The 20,555-nt window shown below is 37.4% G+C and overlaps 2 protein-coding genes across 2 annotated transcripts; both read right to left on the bottom strand.

The window, feature by feature from the left end:
• Nucleotides 1-571: 571 nt before the first annotated feature.
• Nucleotides 572-6,554, bottom strand: si:dkey-283b1.6 (extensin). The gene is made up of 4 exons (XM_042488955.1): nucleotides 6,499-6,554; nucleotides 3,127-3,205; nucleotides 1,733-2,012; nucleotides 572-1,576 (listed from the first exon to the last, which is right to left on the bottom strand). Exons 2-4 carry the CDS (start codon nucleotides 3,153-3,155, stop codon nucleotides 1,448-1,450), a joined length of 438 nt encoding a protein of 145 aa, XP_042344889.1. The 5' UTR covers nucleotides 3,156-3,205; nucleotides 6,499-6,554; the 3' UTR covers nucleotides 572-1,447.
• A 1,970-nt stretch (nucleotides 6,555-8,524) lies between these two features.
• Nucleotides 8,525-19,594, bottom strand: erap1b (endoplasmic reticulum aminopeptidase 1b). The gene is made up of 19 exons (XM_042487954.1): nucleotides 19,391-19,594; nucleotides 17,822-18,330; nucleotides 17,240-17,378; nucleotides 16,931-17,065; nucleotides 16,613-16,733; nucleotides 15,843-15,997; nucleotides 15,480-15,593; nucleotides 14,923-15,054; nucleotides 14,546-14,677; nucleotides 14,120-14,203; nucleotides 13,760-13,917; nucleotides 13,350-13,429; nucleotides 13,023-13,206; nucleotides 12,705-12,861; nucleotides 11,793-11,977; nucleotides 11,460-11,621; nucleotides 11,235-11,375; nucleotides 10,290-10,371; nucleotides 8,525-9,919 (listed from the first exon to the last, which is right to left on the bottom strand). Exons 2-19 carry the CDS (start codon nucleotides 18,304-18,306, stop codon nucleotides 9,749-9,751), a joined length of 2,817 nt encoding a protein of 938 aa, XP_042343888.1. The 5' UTR covers nucleotides 18,307-18,330; nucleotides 19,391-19,594; the 3' UTR covers nucleotides 8,525-9,748.
• Between the last annotated feature and the right edge of the window lie 961 nt (nucleotides 19,595-20,555).

The following is a 20,555-nucleotide window of genomic DNA, read 5'->3' as shown; positions in this document are numbered from 1 at the left end:
ACATGAACGTGGATTTCTTTATTCAGCCTTAATTTGTCTTGATATTACGTCTTTTGAGTCACAGAAATGTTGCCATTTTACTGAGAGATCTGTTTGGTAGACCAGCTTGTCTATTTCTAATTCACATTTTGTCCTGAGATTTAGACAAATGTAACCTGCTATTTGCTGGCGTAAACATTTTAAACAGTTTCTAATCAATACTTTATGCTTTTATGTCATTTGGTAATATAGACATCACCTCTAACCTAAAAAATACTGCTTGCAGCCCTCAGGAAAATACTCTTAGCATGACTTCAAAGGTACAACATGACTATATCAAAATCTAAAGCCAAAGTCAATCAAATTTGAAGTTGTTCCTGTGGACCATCCAGTTTTTCGGAAAGTTGTTGCAACTTGATTTGAATGTGACATGAATACATCATTCAGTCCCTGGAAACAATTACCATGAGTAAAAACATGTTTTTCATACATCCTATGTGTCTGTGCTTTTCAGGTCAGTATGATATATTATATTATACACCAAACACAACATAAACTACAAGACACTCAGAGAGCCCATATTTCCCTTCTAAACTTTTAGTTTTAATGAAAGTAAACATTCACTCAGCATCTGGAATTACAGTAAAATACACATATTAATACACCGTTTTTATGATTTTTGGCAAATCCTGTATGAATATTTGTGTTTTGTACGGGGATGAAGTTTGTCACCAAATGAAGTGAGTCATTTTGGCCACTTCATTTTGGCCTTTTCAGTTAATCACGTTTTTGTACCACCTAATGTCAAAATGCAATATGCATAATCTCAATTTGAATAAAATTAACCATGCATTTAGGAATTATACAAAGTTAAGTCAAATAAGCAGCAAGACAAACATGTAATTTACCATATTTTGTGAAGTACTGAGAAATTGTGAGAAAATGTCTAATTAAAATCCTGTACAGGCACTAGTACACATTAGAAAAAGTAATCCAGGGGAGGAAAATACGGTTGAGGAGACATTAGACAAAACAAAGCTTTATGAAAGGCCACACAGTGGCACAATTGGCTTTACATTCGCACCTGAATTTACACTTATTTCATTAATACTTTTGCAATGTTTTTTTGTGATCCAGCTTATGAAACATCAGACAGACATGCAAACAATTAGGATCAAAGCAAAACCTCAACAAAAAGATGTGCATGGATCCCATTTTAACAATCAACATACAGAGACACATAAAATCTGTTTCAGGTCATGAGTGCTTCAGTGGCTTGGAGAATGAGCGTCATGGTGTCACACATTGTGCCATTTTTGCAGTTTTTATCCCGTCTGTGCCATCATCACATTCATTACCATAATAAAAAAATATCATGGAAACATTAGAAACTCCAGTGTCAGCTCACTTTAGTCCATGAGGCAGTTCAGTGATCAACACTGTCCTTAAGGTCAACACAGGTCCTGGCTTATTGCTGAGACTGTGTTTGTGGTTGAACCATATCTGTGTGAGGTGGAGGTGTGATGGGATACACAGGTGTGACAGGAACACTGTACTCTGTGTAATCAGGGGGAAGATCTTCAGGCTTAAATCCTAGCTGAAAAACACAGAAAGAAACACAAAGTTAGAATCTAAGTACTCAGAAATACACATTGATATAATACAATACTGTTCAGTGAATTTAGGGTTTCAGGGACAGGAAGTGCTGAAGGTAAAATCAAAATAGGACACATTATTTTTGTTTTAGAATCACCTCGTTATATGAAGGTGGGGGCCCACAGTAGACAGCATTGCTATATCGTGGTGGTGCGTGGATCTCTTGGCTGTATCGAGGCACCCTGGGGTGGTCTTCGCCATCCTGTGACAAGCTTCCATGAAAGGGGATAAAATATATCGGAGGAGGACGTCCCTCCTGCTCACTGCGTCGCAACACCTCCCTTTCTATCTGCTCCTCTCTATAGCGACTGCACACCCTGCAGAGGGTCGTGCAGAACATGATGGAGAGCCCGAAGCCCAGGATGCCAAGGAAGATCCTTGGAGAGGAAGAGGAGCATGAGGAGATGGGTGCAAAACAGGGGAAGATTGGTGAGTGGGAAGGTGGAGGAGTTAAAGGAAAGAGAGGGAAGGAGATTAAAGTGGAGGGAGACAAAAAAAAAAAACACAAAACTTAAAAACAAGCAATAAATAGAACTAAAATCCAACAAATACCAGTGCAGTTAACACATGCACATGGTGAAATATAGGGCATTTTCAGACACTATATCAGCTTTTGGTGTTGACAGTACTTTTTGAACAGCACTACCATCCAAATTCAAGTAAATTTATTCAATTGAAGTTTAAGTTTTACAGTTTATTACAGATATAATACAGATTTATACCTCTCTTAGCTGTAATTGACCCCGTACCTATGTAACATCACTATGTCATGTAACATATTGTTCATTTCTCTGTCTCATTCTGTTTTTCTAACTTTTTGTCCGAAGAAAGGAATATTATATTTAGGCTCATCTGACATAAACATGAGATATGTCCTTATTTTGTGTAAATACTGTGTCTTATTTCTATATTTTGGTACAATCATCAATTGCGCAAATTTACTTTATGGTAAAGAGCAGGGCAAGCACTTAACCCTTTGACACCTTGATCAACATCACTTTTCTTGTGCTGCGTTCTGACACCTTTTACAATATTTTAAACCTCTGAAACCTGAGAAAATTACTAGGATTTCTTTTGAAAACATGAGAAAAAAATGCAAATTGCAAATCAATTAATGGGAGGGATTACAAGATACTAATCTGTTTATTTTTTCACTTATTATCAGTTCACTTTCTTGCAACTTTCTGCCACATTCTTGCTATTTTTTTGGCTACTTATTTAGAAGTTAATTGCCTTCGTCCCAAGTTTTTGAACGAAATCAAGCCGATTTAATTAGGTTTCAAAGGGTTCTTTTCGGGTTTGAATGAGGTCAAGAAAAAATTTTAAATAAAAATTGAAGGAGCTACATTTTTAAATTATACGTATTATAGCCTATATATTATCATATATTTTAAGTGTTGGTTCTTTTGAACCAGCCCATGAGGAAGTAAGGTCATCAAAACAAAACAGTTATTTAAAAGAAATATATAGATGAAAAGAAATGTGTCTTACTCTAGAATGGGAATGGACTGAAATGGCATCCTCAGAGCTCTGTGGATAAACTCCTGAGTCAGAAAAATACAGTATAAACCTGAAAGGGAAACACAAAAAACATCGCTGTTTATTATGTAATATTATTATATTATATATTATATTATATTCTTCAGTTGTGTTTTAACGTGTAAGGTGAAGTTGAATGATTCGGGGTAGTGACGTTTACATTGTGCGACCATGATGTAGTTTGTTTATAACCTTACAATAGCTTTATACTTCTGATGATTTTATTTTCACTTTAAAACACACAAAAGTGTTGGTCATCTGTAGAGATTATCATTCTGAACAAAATGTGTAAATCTCATAAACTTGTGTTTGTCACAGAGCTTAGTTTTGACGATAATCGAAAATCCCATTTAAAAATCCTCATGAGGGCGCCAGTGTGACGCTTACTTTCTGGTTGGCCTACAAATATGTCACTCCTTCACCACTCTAAAGGTGAATTTATATGTAGTTCACCTATTTAAATGTTATTAAGGCCTAAAGTTATGTTTCACAGAATATAGACACAGCCATAGCTTATGTTATTTCATTGTGTTTTCAGTTCACGACAGTTAATGTTACATTTTGGTCACCAAAAAGAAGTTGTTTTCAGCGTTTGGTTGAACTCTAAGGAGCTTTTCCAGCAAGTAAGTTTTGTCAAAATGGTTAAGCCTATTTTTCGCTAGCAAAATTTAGCAATAGCACAGTTAACCACAGACTGTGAACACATTGTGTTAATGAAGCTAGCAGCTAGTGTTAGGGTTAGCGCCACCATCACATTCAAATATGGTCACTTCTCATCAGTACTGGCTGCAAAAATCCAAATTAAATACATTAAACATTAAACATCCACATTAAATAGTGAACTTTATAGGGAATAACCATACGAGATTTCGGAAACTATAATTTTCTTCCTCCAGAAATACACAACCGCATTTCATAGTTATACGGGAGTAAAATGTAGGGAACATCACATGTACACTCAAATTTGCTGGGCATTGCAGGTATTTTAGTGCACTATATAGTAGATGAAATTAACCGCTGAGAATCTGAACACTGTTACAAAATGGTGTACACGCTATATATTGCATTATTTCCGTAATAGGGAATGGTTTCGAACACAGCTCAAGATGCCAGATTTGAGGCTACTAAACAGGAGTCCACAAACGTTTTTATACAGTCTACAACAGTTGCTCAACTTTATAGACTTTAACAATGCTTGCCTTGTAAGACTACTTTAAGGTGTGCCCATGTTGATGCCCTGCAAAAGTTTCCACTTGTTCTTTTTCCTTACCTGGCTCAACAGGGAAATATACTTTGAACTTAAGACCCATAAATGTTTTGTCCAAGACACCATGATCCAAGAATATTTTATTGCCTGTCTGTACTTGTGTGGTGAAGAGATAATACACTTAAAGATGTACATCTCCCACTGTTTTGTCCTGCAGTAACCTCATTAGGTCTACCTGCGCAGGATGGTGTTATTACGCGAAGATCTAATGATTACATTTGTTCCACTGTGTTTGGAAACCTTTCAGGACATTAACAGAAATATTGAGGCGACAGTGTAAAACCAGGTCAGGCTTTGATGTCAAAGTATGACACAGAGTAAGGTGTGGTCGAAATTTAATTGAGCTTTTCTGGATCTTTCGTGAAGTACAAGGCAGCATCTCTGCATTATTATTTATTTATTTATTTTACAGATAAACTGTGTTGAAAAGATTCTTCTGCCTCTTAAGATACAAAGACCATTTAAAAACCCAGTGGATAGGCCCTTATTATGGAAGGCATTTTAAGATGTCACAGTAATGCAGGTGTAAATAATAAACTTAATGATGGCCAACTTCCATGTGGCACTTAAATGGAGCATCGTTAGTGTTATCAGTAACACCTGGGTTTTTACCACAATGACAAGTTGAGATGCCTGCTGTGAGAGACCTATTACCTGAACAAATGCACTGTCACAAACAGGAAAATGGGCTGTTTTGATGAAAATGTGATGTCCTAGAGAATTGGTAGCAATGGATTACTTGCATTACAATTAGATTACAAAATATAAGTAAAATAAGTAATTCTAAAAAAATTGTAGATCACAGTTACATTGCCAAGGATTACTTGATTACATTTTTGATTGCGTCTCCTAAATGTGGAAATTCTAAAACTATTAAAGTTTTTTTTTATGATAATCAATGTTTTATTTACTCATGAAAAGCAAAACTGATATGCAGGGTTCCTGAAACAAGTGCTTCACTTTGTGGTGCTTAATTTGATTTGACAATAAATCTTGAATATTCAAAATGCATTTTATTTGCACAGAAAATATTTTGAGATGTTTAAAGAGAAAATATAGACAATATTTGTGGAACTTCAATTTTTGTGGCTGGTCCATTGTTCTTGTAGCTATAGGGTGAAATATTTCCAGTGTTTGATTTTAAAGTAATCCAGTATTCTGATTAAATTTCATTTAATCCAATGAATTGTGTCAATAATGACCAACTGACTACATTTTCTAAGTAATCCGACCCAATCCTGGTCCTGGAGATGCATTGTTTTCACAGGATAGCTTCAAAATATTACTGATGAGGTCAACAAACAGGCATATTGCCCCCTTACACGGTCACATGCTATGAGTCAGCAGATAGATTACAGTACACTGGAAAACACCCTTGAATCACAAGTAAACCACTGATAATGTCAATTATCAGTAATATTCAACAGCTTCAGATTAATACCCCAAAAACTATCCCAGACACAGCGAATACATTCCCCTGCTTCACTAACCAACATGTAACCAAGTCACTGTTATAAGTTATAATTGCTTCTAAACTGTTGCTTAATTTCCTGTTTGTGAGATAAAAATTATAAGGAACTGTGTTGCTCGGAGATAAATGTTTATCATAGTGTCTTATCAGAGTTAAATCAGTATTTGCTTATATCATCTTTGCAAGGAAGGCGACAACTTTTCATCAAAATTTGCTAAATTTTCACCTTTCACCACCTGAACTCTTGTGTGGCTCAAGTCAACATGATGTTGAATCTGTATGCTTTGTTTATACTTTGAGGTGGTCCTCACATTACTATGTTTTATATGTCGAATAGATTATTTAAAAAAAATCAACCAAATGAAAGACGAGAATCAGGTAGGGGAGGTCAAAATTCAAATCACATGATCGGTGAGCACACTGCTACAGGGGCACATCTGTAAATACTGACTAAACAAATAAACGTCTCCGAATGTTCTTCCTCTGAGATAATGAGATTAAGTTTGAACAGTTTTTGATCATTTAGCAGTGCTGAACATTTTGAAAACAATAAATAGAATCAGAAAGACAAACTTCAGTCTCTTACCTTCAGTCCAGACTCTGCTCTCCTCAGGTGTATGACTGGGAGGGAAAACTCAGTGGAGCAGAGTGCAGTTTCTATTGTGGGTGCACTGATGAGGGGGAGGTGTGTGTGTGTGTGTGTGTGTGTGTGTGTGTGTGTCTGCTGGAGTGAGTTCAAAGCCCAGTATGCACATCAGCCCCTGAAACACCCTCAGAAATTGAAGCAGTCGTTATTATATCAACAGTGTGTGTGTTCAGCTTTAACACAAGTGTTATGTGTATAAGTAAATGCTAATATACAGTATGTGAATGTATGTGTGTGTGTGTGTGTGTGTGTGTTATTGGTTGGGAGGTGTGTTTTATTAGTTTGTGCTCAAGGTCCATCAGAAGAATTTATGGCGGCATTAGAGGATTTAAAGTAACAGTTACCTGAGAAACAAGAGCAGATGAGGAAGAGCAGTAAAATAAACGTTAACATAGAGATTAATTCTCTCTGCAGTAGAATAAACACTTATCATTTACTCCCCTATATTTTGAGGTTCCTTTTGTTTACACAAGCGTATAGTGTCAATACTGGTACTCCAGAGTCAAAGCAACAGGTGGAATATTGTTGTTTCATCTTTTATCTCAGATAGCAGCCAAAGCACTCCTCCCAAAATCCCGAGGAAATAGCAGGCAGAGCTTGAGGTGTGTGTTTGTGTGTGTGTGTAAGCTGGAAAATATTGTTACAAAATAGTATTGCTATATTTTGCATGGCAATATGGTATTAATGCACATATGCCAAGTATCAATTTAAAAAAATAACTAAAATATTAATATTGCAAATCCAAATTTACCTCATAGAATAATAAAATTATGTTTTATTCAAATATTTTTATTGATTTCACACTATTAAAATCATAAAAGTGCCCAATCATAACATTGTATATTGTAGTAACATAAGTAGATAGTTGCTTGATATTTCAGATGATGCTAATATGTGCTTCAGTGCACACAGAAAATAAATACAAACATAAAAGCACAAATACTGACAGTGGTCATTAGGGGATGTTCGTAAGGTGGAATTCTGTCTCAAAACAGGACAAGAAAAAAGGAAAAACAATTTTTCTTTCATTCTACTAGACACATTGCTGCAATAAAAAATATTCAAGTGAAATAGACAGACTAAAAACTTTATTTCATTAGATAAAAACAGATGCTGACAAAGTTTAAAATATAATAAATAGCAACATATGTTATCATAATATCCAGCATATCACGTATATAAAATTGCAATAAAAAATGTATCATGACCCAAGCATCGTGGTTAAATTGTATCCGAGTCAAAGCATTAATTCGTTATTTTTTCTCTGACTAAATACAGCATTTTTTTTTCTTTCTTTTAATGTATTGTTCTTCAAAGGGGCTCATTTCCAGTGATTTGCACTTCTGTTGGTACAGTTGGAAAAGACTGAGACAAAAGGAGTTCTCAAAACTCAAATATCCTGATTTTAGACCCCAGTTTTAATCTTACATTTACCATAATGTAACTCACCTCCCACATTGTAGAATCTCTGCTTGTTTGTCAAGCACACTTTCTGTTAATCTTTTGTAATATTCAAACACAAGTCGAGATAACCCCCTGACGACATCACTATGAAATCATAAGAGGCGATTTGCAGAGACTTGGCAAATCTTGTCCATCACAATAAGGTACTTAATGCAATTGTTCTCACTGGCCCAATAGTACTCCCTTGACAAAGGCATCTTAATGCATAAAAAATTGGAGAGTTTTCCTTTAAAGACAAATTCTCCTTGAGCTGCTGGGCCACCAGCTCACATTGGGTTTTATCCTGTGTGAATGTGTGTTTTGTATGGCTGAAATGAAAAACAGGTGAACCAAGCGATTGTTAAATCACCCAACAGACCTGAAAATGTGATTTTTACTGCTGGCAATGTGTTTGACATGCTGATCAGAGGGAAAAGGTACAAAGGTTACATCCATATAACCTCCCAGGGTTTCACATGCAGACTTAACTATTACTTTGATAAAAGTAAGAGAACACAATACAATAAGTCAAATTTAACTTTATTGACCCAATATTTAACTCAAACAACACACATTGTCCAGACAAAATAACAGAATTGCTATAATTTGTGTTCTATAGAAAATTGTACAGTAGCATAAAAATAAGGCTACACTGACATGACTTTTTGTAACATTTACTATAGTGCATTTTCTTTTGTCATCTGAGAAATTCATTAAAGTTAATAGTGCTACCAAAAGGTCCAGTGGAGTCAGAATTAATTTTCATGTTCCCAATATTGGAGACTCAAGCAAACAGTGCAAAATCATCTGCATCTTACAGCAGTGTGTTCTTGAATTTTAAACATAAAAATATTAATTTGGGGTCCACAACCTTTAGATTCTGCAAATATCTAAAAAGAGCATTAAGGCAACTTTTGTTACAATTTTTTGAGAATTTATTAGGGTGTAGCCACAGCATTTTTGCTGAAAACCGGAGGCATCCTTCTTTCTCTAGGGGCCATTTCCATTTTTTTTAAATTGGATTTTTTTTTTTTGTTTGTTTTTTTGAGTGGTTTGGTACCGAAATAATATTTTCTGTTTGTACAACACTGTACAATATGCCTTCTGCATTGATAATACAACAAGGTTAAACATTAAGTTAAAAAAAGAGAGAGACTTCACACAGGAAACAGAATTAATGTTGAAGCATCTCAACATTTCAGGTAAAAACTTGCCCATCCCAGCATCATACAAAACACACACACACACCCCAACAAACATACAAGTACAAACACACACAGACAACTCTGAGTATTAACTGCGCTCATTTCAAAGTGATGTTACCTCCTCAAACATTTACCATATACAGGTTCTTTTAAGAAATTCAAAATTATTTAGATCTCTTGAACCTGAGACACACCCCCAATAAACAATAAAGACATTTAACTGTTTTGAAGGTCACAAGTAAGTCCTAAGTGTCGACACATTAGTGCCGAGTCAGGTCCAGTCAGGTCAGGTCAGTCAGGTATGGATTAATTAGTGGTACGTACTGGGAAGACACAGCATCCAAACATTTTTGTTTGTTTTGTTTTCTATATTTACATATGGGAGAGTAAGTCAGGAGTCACTGTTGTTGAAATCAAATTTTTACATCAAAATGGTCATTAAAGTCTGCTTCCAAGAGATACTTTGAGCTTTGTTGCTTCCATACCTCTTGCAGTTTCTGTCTTCATTATTATCCAAACAAGACGTTTTTGTTTTCCTGAGTCTATAAATCTTCGCGCACACCTCTGTGGCTGCGTTTGTTGAGCCAGGCCTGCAGCAGAGGAAGGTTGGTGTCCATCCAGCGGATGTTATCCTCGATGGTCTCGCAGGTCTGCCGGATACACCTCATCTCTGAGCCCGTCTCCTCAGTCAAGGAACCAAAGAAGCTTTGTATCTGAACACATACAGGGAAGGTAGACTTAAAAAAACATATCAAACATTTTACTTCCACAAATTCATCTAATAAACAAGCTGACCAAAAGAGCAAATTTAATTTCATTAGACAAATTCAGATAAACAATATGTTTTTATCTATTTATAATCCTGCCTTGTTGTTGAAAGCAGTAACCAGTGATTAACAGACAGTGATTAACTATTTTATTAAACATATGTATATATACATATATGAGGTAAAGAATTACAGCAAAAAAGGGAAAGATAGGAGACATAAGACACGTGGGACACAGTCAGGTTCTTGGGGCAACAGCATGCACTTTCTGTAGACAGACATACGTCATCGAAGCCCAAAAGTACAGACAACTTACCTCATCCAACATCTCCCTGGTCGAATACTGGTTGGTCACCCCAGTCACCAAATAAGATATGGTGCTAGAGCCCAGGTCAAACCTATGGCATCGAACCAAACACAAAGTTCAAAGTTCAGAATACATGACTCTGCTAACATTTAGTGGGAAAACAAGCATTCTCAGGCTGAACAGATTTACAGTACTAACAAAAGTCAGCATAATAATATAATAAAAATAATAAAATTTAGATGCAGTTGATATTAATATCTTAAGGACTTGAAACAGTTCACCCCAAATTCAGAAATACATATTTTTCCTCTAACCTGTAGTGCTGTTTATCATATGTAATAACCCAAATAGTTTCAGATGGACATCCCTGAAGCAAAATCAGATAAGGGTTCATGACCTAATGTTTAGCAATTTGACACAAAAAGGTTGAGAACCACTGATCTATATTGTTTTGGTGAGAGTTGCTGAGTGGTGAAGATATCAACCAAAGAGATATCTGCCTTCTCTTCCATATATTGAAACTAGATGGCATTTTCTTTCTACCAAACTACATCCGCCAAGTGTATCACTGTGCAGAACGAAGCGAGCATCTTTTGCTTGAATGGTGTCCTTCTCGGTTGAGCTGTAAAATTAGCTAGCTCACCTAGCAGTGGATGTATGCTGCAGTGATACGCTATACATCTTGAGAAGTCGGGTTGTGATTTCTACAGAGACATTGCTGTTGAGTTTTTCAAATGTCATTTTTTGGCACTCTAAGCACCACAAGCTGAGTGCCATCTACTGACTGACAAACAGCACTACAGGTTAGAGGAAAAATATGTACTACTGGAATAAACTATCCCTAAAGCTTGATTTAAGAAGTTTTTGACCAACATTCTTTGATAACACATAGTTGCAAAACTTGGGTAGATATGGCAGAAGATTATATAGGATATGCTTAAAGTGGAGACTGACTTTTTGATCAGGGTGTGCCAGTTGGCTCGGAGGAAGTCCCAGGCCAGTTTGTAGCCACGGGGGTTCCTGCTGACAGAGACGATCACATCCGGGAGGTCCTGAGTCTTCATCACCTCTCCGATGAGGCTCTGCTCCATTATCCTGGAGACAGAGATAAAGATAAAGAAAGAGCATGAAAAGAAAGAGAAACAAAAAGCTTGCGGAAGTGTGATATAATGTACTCACCACTGGAGCCTGTCCTGCAGTGGGGTGACAGTCATCGCAGTCTTCATGCGGCTCTTTACAGACATTTGCAGCGAACTACGATACTTCTCAAAGAGGAAGTCCCACCCCTCTGGTGTTCGAGCTCCAATGACAAACACAGCCATAGTGATGTCAACAGGAAGGCTAAAGACAGAGAGGGGTTCAAGTTCAGTGAAAACTTTATGAAAACAATTAATTTCTACATACAAATAATGAAAGTACAGGTCCGGCTACAAGTCATAGTTGGGAGGAAGAGACAGAATCAAATATCTAACGGACACTGTTGGTGTGCTGTCTGACTGTATGACCACTGACCTCATGGTGCCGTCAGAGTCCTTCCACCTCTTAAAGAGCTCAGTGGCTTTGGTCACACAGGGCTCGTAGTTTCTGACGCAGCTGAACAGCAGCAGGTAGCTCCTCAGCACTCGCTCAGACACTGATCCAGAGTCAGTCCACTTCTGCCGATCAATCAGCCCCCGGAACAAATCCACAATGTAACCCTGAGAAACACATACTGTCAGTATATAAAGCACCTTTTTATCAGTCTATTTCTGATATTCATCATTTATGAATCTAAAATGTGCATTAACCTTCCAAAGCAGAATAAATTTGGTTGTTTTTGATTATGGGTTAGACCTATAAAGACCTGACTTTAGTAAAATAATTGCCAGTTTCAGCCCAACATCAATAATAACCATTTTATATTTAAAAAGGTAAACTATAATTATTCACAAAAGAAAATAACCTAAGTTTGAGCAGTATGTTTCCTGAACTGCCTGAGAGGAATTTTGCTTTGTTTGAACAGCCAGAAGTTAAAAGCAGCACTCTGCTTGTGCACAGTTCATTGCTTTTCAGGCTCTCTAGTGCTTATGCAGAGAACCATGACTCTGTGTGTATATTTCTGTTGCTATAGAGAAGCACTAGTAGTTTAAAAGTTAGTTGTTTAGATTTTGCACCTCCAGTAGCACTGTGGAGCATTATTTTCAGAATGGGGTTTGTCTCGTTCACAAGGACGTACATGCATTTGTCTTACTACCTTGCTCTAAGGGGGTGTTTATGTTGAATTTTGGATTAATCGCATTGAAAGGCAAGTTTGAGTGTCCAAAACCCTTTAAAGCAGCGTGACAACCTCCATTACGAGTCGCTACAAATTCAAGACAAGTTTTTTTGCATTTTATTGGAATACATGGATTATTGTTTTCGTTGTGCCATGCTGCTTTCACTAACCTTCATCTGGTTCTCCAGAGCAGCCATGTCTCTTTTCTCCATCAGTTTGTAGAGAGGTACGAGCTCTCCGAAGCCCTGAGTCACAGCCATGATCTCAGTCTCTTTGGACAGGTACAGAGACAGCTCTAGAGCCGTGTCCAGCCTCACCATCTTTGTACTGTAACACACGATACAAATCTTTTCTATCAAAACATGGTAAATAAACTATATTTTCTTTCTGGAAAATGTCAGTGTGATTTAAATCTAATTCCTAAAAAATGACTGTTATTATGTGATGCAGGATAAACAGCAGGTTCATCTGTTGTTATCCAAACAGACCTGACCAGCTGGAAGACGTTGTGGATGAGGTTGGCGCGGTCGTTCCCGCTCAAAGCCGTGTGGTTGTGTTGCAGCAGTTTGATGATGGAGTTCCACCCCTCGCCTGCATAGTGGACCATGTAATAGCCGCTCATGTCCACATTGAACTTCACCCAGTCCACCTCCTTCGGCAGGTACAGGACATCTGTATGGTGGAGTTAATACAAGAAAGAAATAAACTTTGAATTGAAGAGGACTTGGAGAATTAATTTTTAATGTGCAATATGTTGTTAGAAATATAGCAATACAAAAATCAGCCTCGTCACTCTAACTGAGCTACACACTAACCAGTCTTTGTCTTCAGCAGGAAGCGGTGGACGGTGTTGGAGGCGCTAGTCATGTAGGTCAGTGGGATCTGCCACAGGAATCTAACAACACACAATGATCATTTAAAAAATTTAAATTTCACACACTTCGCACTGCATACTTTAAATGCTGCTACACTAGCTCATTATAAAACTGCAGTCAGGAGTTGTAAGAGATACGGATGACAAAATAAGGCAATTAATCGATGGATTTTTGCATTTGAGTTGCTACAACAGCGTGTGCAGTTTTTGAAAATTATCTTTTTGTCACACCCTGGTGGTAGTACAGAGAATGACAGTAATGCTCCAAAAAACACTCAAATAGCAGGGGGACTTCTGCATGACTGAGACTGCTCACGTATACGTCATAACACTCTTAATGTAATATTTTACCCTTCGGTGAGGGACTGGTCGTCTGCCTTCAGGAAACGCTCCTGACTGAGCCTGACCTCCCGACCTTTGACCTCCACAGTGACCAGCGGGAAGCCCTCCTGCAGCGTCCAGGTGTCCATGATGGCTCTGACGTCCAGCTCATCACCGGAGTACCATTTCTGCATATTCACACACACATTATACATTTAGATACACATAAATGATTAAACATCATAACCAAAGACAGATTTGTGGCACAGCTACAAAAGAGTACTAAAGAAACATTTTGGAGATACAAAAATAAAGAAGTTTCATATAAGTAAAATAGTAAAAGAAGAAAGAGAAAATATGATTTCTGCCATAAAAATGACCAAAACATACAGAGGTTCCAGTCTGAAGGTTGCTATTGGAGCAGAATTCTTGGTGTTTCATCCGGCCTTTGTCCAGATCATCTGAGTTGCAGATCTGGCAGGAGGACGCACAAAACTTTAGCAGAGAATCATAACAGCAACAACACTGGCAGTATCACTGATACTTCACCATGACATAGGCAAAAACAGTTTTTGTGCTGAGCTGAGAAACAGGTACCAACACATGTGTTACATCTTGCAGTGGGTTAACCATCAATTAGAAGTATCCTGGGCTTATCTAATTAATTAAATCAAACTAATTTTGGTTTAGAAATCCCAAATTTCTAGCATGATTTTCTAATCTCTGGTGGTCCACCTCACAAAACTAGATCAGTAGTAAAATATAAGCATTATAATTTTGATGTTTCCCTTAACCATCTACCCACACATCACTCACATTGGTCAGGCTGTCCCACAGGTGGCTGTTGACGGTGTTTTGGTAGCTGTAGCGCTTGAGATATCGGATGATGCCGATCTCAAAGGCTTCAGGAGTCAGGAAGTCCCGCAGCATATTCAGAATACACGCTCCCTAAAAACAGGAACACAAGCATGCTGAAAATCTACAATCTGTATAAATTCTGTCGTGTGGTTAAGTACGTTTAAAGGTTCTTTAACTTGTATTTTGATGTTTTGTTTCGACTCCACAGTTTGATTAAAGTTTGGGAGAAACATATTCATGCAAATTATCATACATGCCCAAAAATTGTTTACACGGTTCCAATATTCAAGTGCATTGACAACAAGTTGGTGGTCCTGCGACAGAATGAGGCTGACCTTATCATATGAAACGTCGTCGAACATCTCCTGGATCTGCGTGGGGTTTTCCACGGGGGTGGAGACCGGGTGGGAGGAGCTGAGAGAGTCCACTTCCATGGCCTCAAAACATTTCCCCAAAAAGAAGTCATCCTGGGATAAAAAAGGGGAGAGAAAATATCACAGTGGGGGGAGGATATGAATGAGAGAGAGACAAAAGTTCAGATAACACTTGAGACAAAATTTAGTTTTAAAAATCTAGAAGGTTTTACAGTAACACACACACACTGCAATGTTAAAATACTCAACAAATACTGTAATCAATCAGGAGTTAATCAGTAAATATACCCTACTCTACTTTCATACTACACTGAACCATTAATACCTTTCTTGCCATGTCAAAGAATAATTTCTTAATTTAACATGGAGAGGCAAAAACAGAGAGAAAGCACGTATAAGAAAGACACATTGTACCGTATGGCAAACAGACAAATTCGAGGACTGAGCTGATTTGTATGTTCAGACCACTCGTTCCCATGTTCTAAGTTTCGAGTTAGTTCCTTCTGCTCGTTTCTTACCACTTGCAGCTCTGGGTAGGTGATGTCAACAGAAATAAACTCCATGAACTTGGCGAAGCCCTCATTGAGCCAAAGGTCATTCCACCACTCCATCGTCACCAGGTTCCCAAACCACTGGACAGGAAGAAGAACATGTGAGAACATCTTAGCGTACAAGAACAGAATTTAGCATACCAATTAATCCTTAAGTTAAGATCTGCAAGTTATATGCTAACTTTTAGTCTCAGCACGAGAAAGCTGCTTCCATCTTCAATCATCTCCTCATAAAAGCAAAACAATTTTTTGTAACTTTCTAAGCTTGGCAATGTTTTGCAGGATAATGAAGTGATATTTTTTTTTAAAGAGATGATGCAGGTGAGCTACCTGGTGTGCCAGCTCGTGGGCAATGACCTTGGTGATGCCCAGTTTGTCTGATACTGAGGACTTTTCAGGGTCGAAGAGAAGACCCGTCTCTCTGTACGTGGTCAACCCCCAGTTCTCCATCGCACCTGACTGGAAGTCTGGGATAGCAGCCAGGTCTGCAGGGAACAACATGAAGAACATAAACATAAACATACATAAGGTACTGTAACGTCACCTGCTGTTGCCTCTTTAATTTTGCTCTGAAACATGTCATACAAACACATAATACTTTTTTTTTAGATATTTTTTAGTACATATTGCTGTTTTAATGTCTTTAAAAATATCTTAATGAAATGTACTTCACTATAACTTCTCTGTTCATTCAGGAGTGAACAAATCTATTATCTAGTCAGTGCACAGCCCACTGGCATCTTTAAATGCCTAAATTTGAATATTTTAATTTATATACCTCACACCAAGACATGAGCTCATGGATGTCTACACAAGGGACAAACAAATGCTGTGCAAACCACAACATTTCTAGACAAATGAAAAATTAAAAACAGACACAGATCTTGTTACAATGGTTAACAGAAGTAAAGGGGAGGTCATTTATGCCGATTCCACCATATGGAAAGTTCTTTCTTATGTTTATTACAACACAAAGCTCTGACTACCTCAGTCCCTTCTTTGGAAGTCCAAACAGCAAACTCAGTTTTTACAAAATAAATACAGTAGAGCCGAAAATACTGCAATGGCTTTGTAATATAATAACATGTATTTCCACTGACCCTGTTTGGGAAGCGGGTAAGGAATATCAAAGTAGTCATCATAGAAGTCCAACAGCTTGACGGCAGCATCCAACGCAAACGCTGTCTGGTCGATCTTCTCTGGTACCGCGTAGACTGAAATCTGATGGTAAACACATAGAGAGCAAAATCCTCTGCATTACAGCAGGTTTAATCAATGGTTGTTCTATGACAATTTAAATGTATACTGTATATACTGTTGAACATGTTTCTCAAAAATATTGTACATGTAAAAAGTACTCTATTAACAGTTTCTGAGTGAGAAATCGTGGCATGGCTGCCATTTGTTGTCCTCCTAACCTTGACACCATGCTGGGTGGTCTTGCTCACAGACAGGAAGTCCGACACAATGTAAGCCACCAGGTAAGTGCTCATTTTCACAGTCGTGTCAAAGTGATCCTCAAGCAAACCGCCCGGCAACTCAACTGTCTTTACCTGAGAAACACAGTTGAGTAGTGACAGAAAACAAGGAAAGAAAGGAGAAGACAAAAGGTCAATTACAGACAGAGTGCAATTGATTTGTAATTTTTTTTTATATTTTAATAATTGTAACACTTCTCACTGTGTGTCATTATTAAGGTGAAGGAAGAACTATGTGTTCATGTGTACCTTGGGCATGTTGGATATGGCTATGTGGCGCGGCTCCCGTATAATCTGTATGGTGAATTTGGCTTTGAAGGCGGGCTCGTCGAAACAGGGAAAGGCTGCGCGAGCAAAGGTGGCTTCAAACTGCGTGGATGCCAGAACCCTAATGATGTAAATAAATAACAAATACAAAAAGTTATATAATGTTTAACATAACATGCAAGATCAAAAAATAAGTAAAGCCATTGTATGTAGCATTTTCAAAATCAATTTATTAATGCCAAATTTGTTGTAACTCTGGTATTTCCACAAACAAATCAGAACTGATTTGTCACATTACTGATATCCTCTATGTGATACTTCTGTCATACAGCTGTTGGTGGTGTTTCTCAAAATTAAGACTACATTTCCCACCAACCATGGTGCTTCCAGTTGCATATTTGTCTGGACAAACAGCATCATCACACGTAACATTCAATAAAAAGCAGTTCAAAAAGTCTTGATTTATAACATTTCGATTTTAATGTTTAACTGATCCGGTGATGTTAAAATGCTACATACAGTTTCTAAAACAGAAACAGAAAAATATGTTATTCAAGCTCTTACCGAACTTCCCCAGTGCTGGTGCGGTAGCTGCTTTTGTAGAAACCATGGTAGCTGTCTGAAAAGTTGGCAGCAAACTCCAGCTGAACTTCATACTTTCTCCCTTTGGTTAGCACTGAGTCTGACAGCAGGGCGAGCTGATGGAAACGAGGATACTCCAACACCTGGAGAGGCCTCACACCTTCAGGTGCAAAGAGCAGCACATTGGATATCTGCAGCTGCTTGGAGTGGAGAACGATGGTGCTCGTGTCTTCGTGCACGTCCAGCAGGATGCGAACAACTCCGGTGAAGTCGAGCGTGGTCAGGTTGGGGTGGATGGTCAGGTCATAGTGGAGGGGAAAGATTGTTTTAGGAAGTCTCATGCGGTCCCATGGGAATGGCTTGCCGTTGGTGGCTATAGGGGCATCCTTGGCTTGGCCTTGATTTGGCAACTGTGCTCCAGATAGAAAGGGAACGATCAGCAGCAGCAGGAGAGGTGCAGTTAACATGCTGAAAGGTGAAAATCCTCTCACCTGTAATACAAATATACAAATGCATGATTAAGTTAATGAATACTCTTGATTTATTTTACATTTTCAAACTATATTGAAAAAAGTTATTAACTTATTTTCTAAGGATCTGCTGATACAGATAATTATTTGAGAATGAGCATAACTTTATTGTCTACAGACAGATTTACACTCACATTTCTTCTTTTTTGTTTGATATACAGTATACCCTGCAAGATGTGTTGAAAATAAATGAAAACAATTGGTAAAAAAAAAAGAAAAGAAATAAAAATATCTATTTAAAGCTTAGATTTGGTCATGTTTTGTGATAGACGCATCTATCACACATTCTGTGTTCAAGGGCTGTCAGAAATGTGAAAATCCAATGATAATTTCTGTTTTTACAGTTTCTTGCTGTGATAAATGCTGTCATTTTAGCAATTTCTTTCAAAAAACAAAAACAAAAAAACATACCTTTTAAGCCTGCCAGTGAGTTTTGGGGTTTAAATATTTATTTATTCATTCATTTATTTAAATACAACATTATAAAATCAAATGCCATTCCCCTGATATCAATCTGTATTCATTTAATATTACCATTACCTTTTTTGTGCATATTTATGTGTGAAGCACTTTGAGCTTATTTTGTATGAAACGTGCTATATAATTAAAATTGACTTGACGTGACTGAGCCAAATACCGTGAGTATCTCCCTCGTGCTTAAAAAAATACTTGACATGCCTCCCCCATTATTTAGGCTACCACCCCATCTCCTCTCACAAATAACAAACCGTCCCTTAGGTGTCACAAACATCATTTATCTAAAAACTCGGTGATAAGTGCACAGTTAATCAAAGTATTTCTGCTGAAACATACAGTAAATAAGACAACGACAGCGCACAAACACGACAGGTGAACTGGAAGTGCAACACTTTCGATTTCACATAAAATTTCCATTCATTTAGCGTAGCCGAACAAAACCCTATAAAAAAGCCCTCTTATTTCACCCAAACTGGTGCCTTATATTGTCTATCATCATACATTCTTAACACGAATGACTTCCTTAATGTTTAAGTCAACTTACCGCGTCGTCTTCGGCACGCAGTGTTAGCAGAAATAATTCAAGAATGAAAGTGAAACAGACGAAAGAGGAGTTGCATGCTGGGAGAAACCAGAGGAAACGTCCCGCTCTGTTACATATCAGCTGAAGTCATTTAATCATCTGCAGGTGAGTTGACATGACTGCAAATTCAAGAAAATATGTTGTTTTTTTGTTAGTTCAAGACTTATTTTCATGTCTGCAGCTCAGCTGACAGTCCAGGAAGTGTATGTTATAAAGACATCCGGTTCACTTTTCGCCAAAAAGCAACACATTTTTTAAAGTTAAATAACTGTGTCACTCTATCATGATTATAGAAGAGAACCAAATCAAGAGCAGTCACATCTTACAGTATGCAATACAGGGAAACATGTACTGTAGACAGGAAGTTACGTGTAGTTATGGTGAGCAATAATATATTTCTCCACTAGGATGTGCCATTGCTTTGATTAGTGATTTCTGCTCCCGTTGGGTTCTTGTAATTTCCTGTCTGATGATAATTATCCATCCAAGTATAGAAACATTTTAACTGAAATGAATTTGAAATTAAAAGTTACTCTTACTTAGTTACATGCCAATTTTGGCAAGATGTTTACAGTTGGGTGAATACTGGGACTTAAAATCCCTCTCAAGTTTCTATCTATATGAATGGTCTTCCAAAGAAAATCTCAAAAATGATATAATAATTTTTATGGGGAAATGTCAGAATCATAAGTGCAAATGAAAACTAACAGCAAGCAGTAAGTTGTTTTAAGCATAAACTGTAGAGAGAAGAACTAGACTGCATACAGTTTTTTTTAAAATTAAAAAAAACATCAGTTAAGTAGAGAAGTACATTTTAACTGACTAAAATTAATTTATGACAATTTCTGTCTGTTGTCCTCCCCACTTTAACTCCATGCTTTGTGGTCTTGCTCACATGCAGGACGTCAGTGAATGTAAACTTAAAAAGGTAGCTCATTTCTGTAAATGTGGTAAAAATTTAAATTCACTTTCACCTCTTCCTGTCACCTCTTATTTTGAAAGTCCGTTTTTCCTATTTGTTCTTTCTGGGCCTTTATTTTGAAGCCGTATGGGCGGAAACAGATTACTACGGCACAAACGTTTGAGAAAAATGGAGGAAAACACCGAAATGTTTGTTCTCAAGTGT

The sequence above is a fragment of the Plectropomus leopardus genome, chromosome 6, assembly GCF_008729295.1.
Source record: "Plectropomus leopardus isolate mb chromosome 6, YSFRI_Pleo_2.0, whole genome shotgun sequence".
Classification (NCBI taxonomy): Eukaryota; Metazoa; Chordata; class Actinopteri; order Perciformes; family Serranidae; genus Plectropomus; species Plectropomus leopardus.
Note: the sequence above shows the minus strand (reverse complement) of the source record. Positions and strands in the feature narration are given on the sequence as shown.

Excerpts from the sequence above, each read along its gene's own strand:
- erap1b (XM_042487954.1), bottom strand. The coding sequence starts at position 18,306 with ATGTTAACTGCACCTCTCCTGCTGCTGCTGATCGTTCCCTTTCTATCT. Across the intron at positions 14,204-14,545 it reads TGTGGGACAGCCTGACCAAT|ATCTGCAACTCAGATGATCT; the intron begins GTGAGTGATGTG and ends TCCTCCTGCCAG. Across the intron at positions 10,372-11,234 it reads TGGCACACCCTGATCAAAAA|GTTTGACCTGGGCTCTAGCA; the intron begins GTCAGTCTCCAC and ends TCGATGCCATAG.
- si:dkey-283b1.6 (XM_042488955.1), bottom strand. The coding sequence starts at position 3,155 with ATGCCATTTCAGTCCATTCCCATTCTAGA. Across the intron at positions 2,013-3,126 it reads CAGTCCATTCCCATTCTAGA|GATCTTCCTTGGCATCCTGG; the intron begins GTAAGACACATT and ends TTCCTCTCCAAG. Across the intron at positions 1,577-1,732 it reads CCCCACCTTCATATAACGAG|CTAGGATTTAAGCCTGAAGA; the intron begins GTGATTCTAAAA and ends TGTGTTTTTCAG.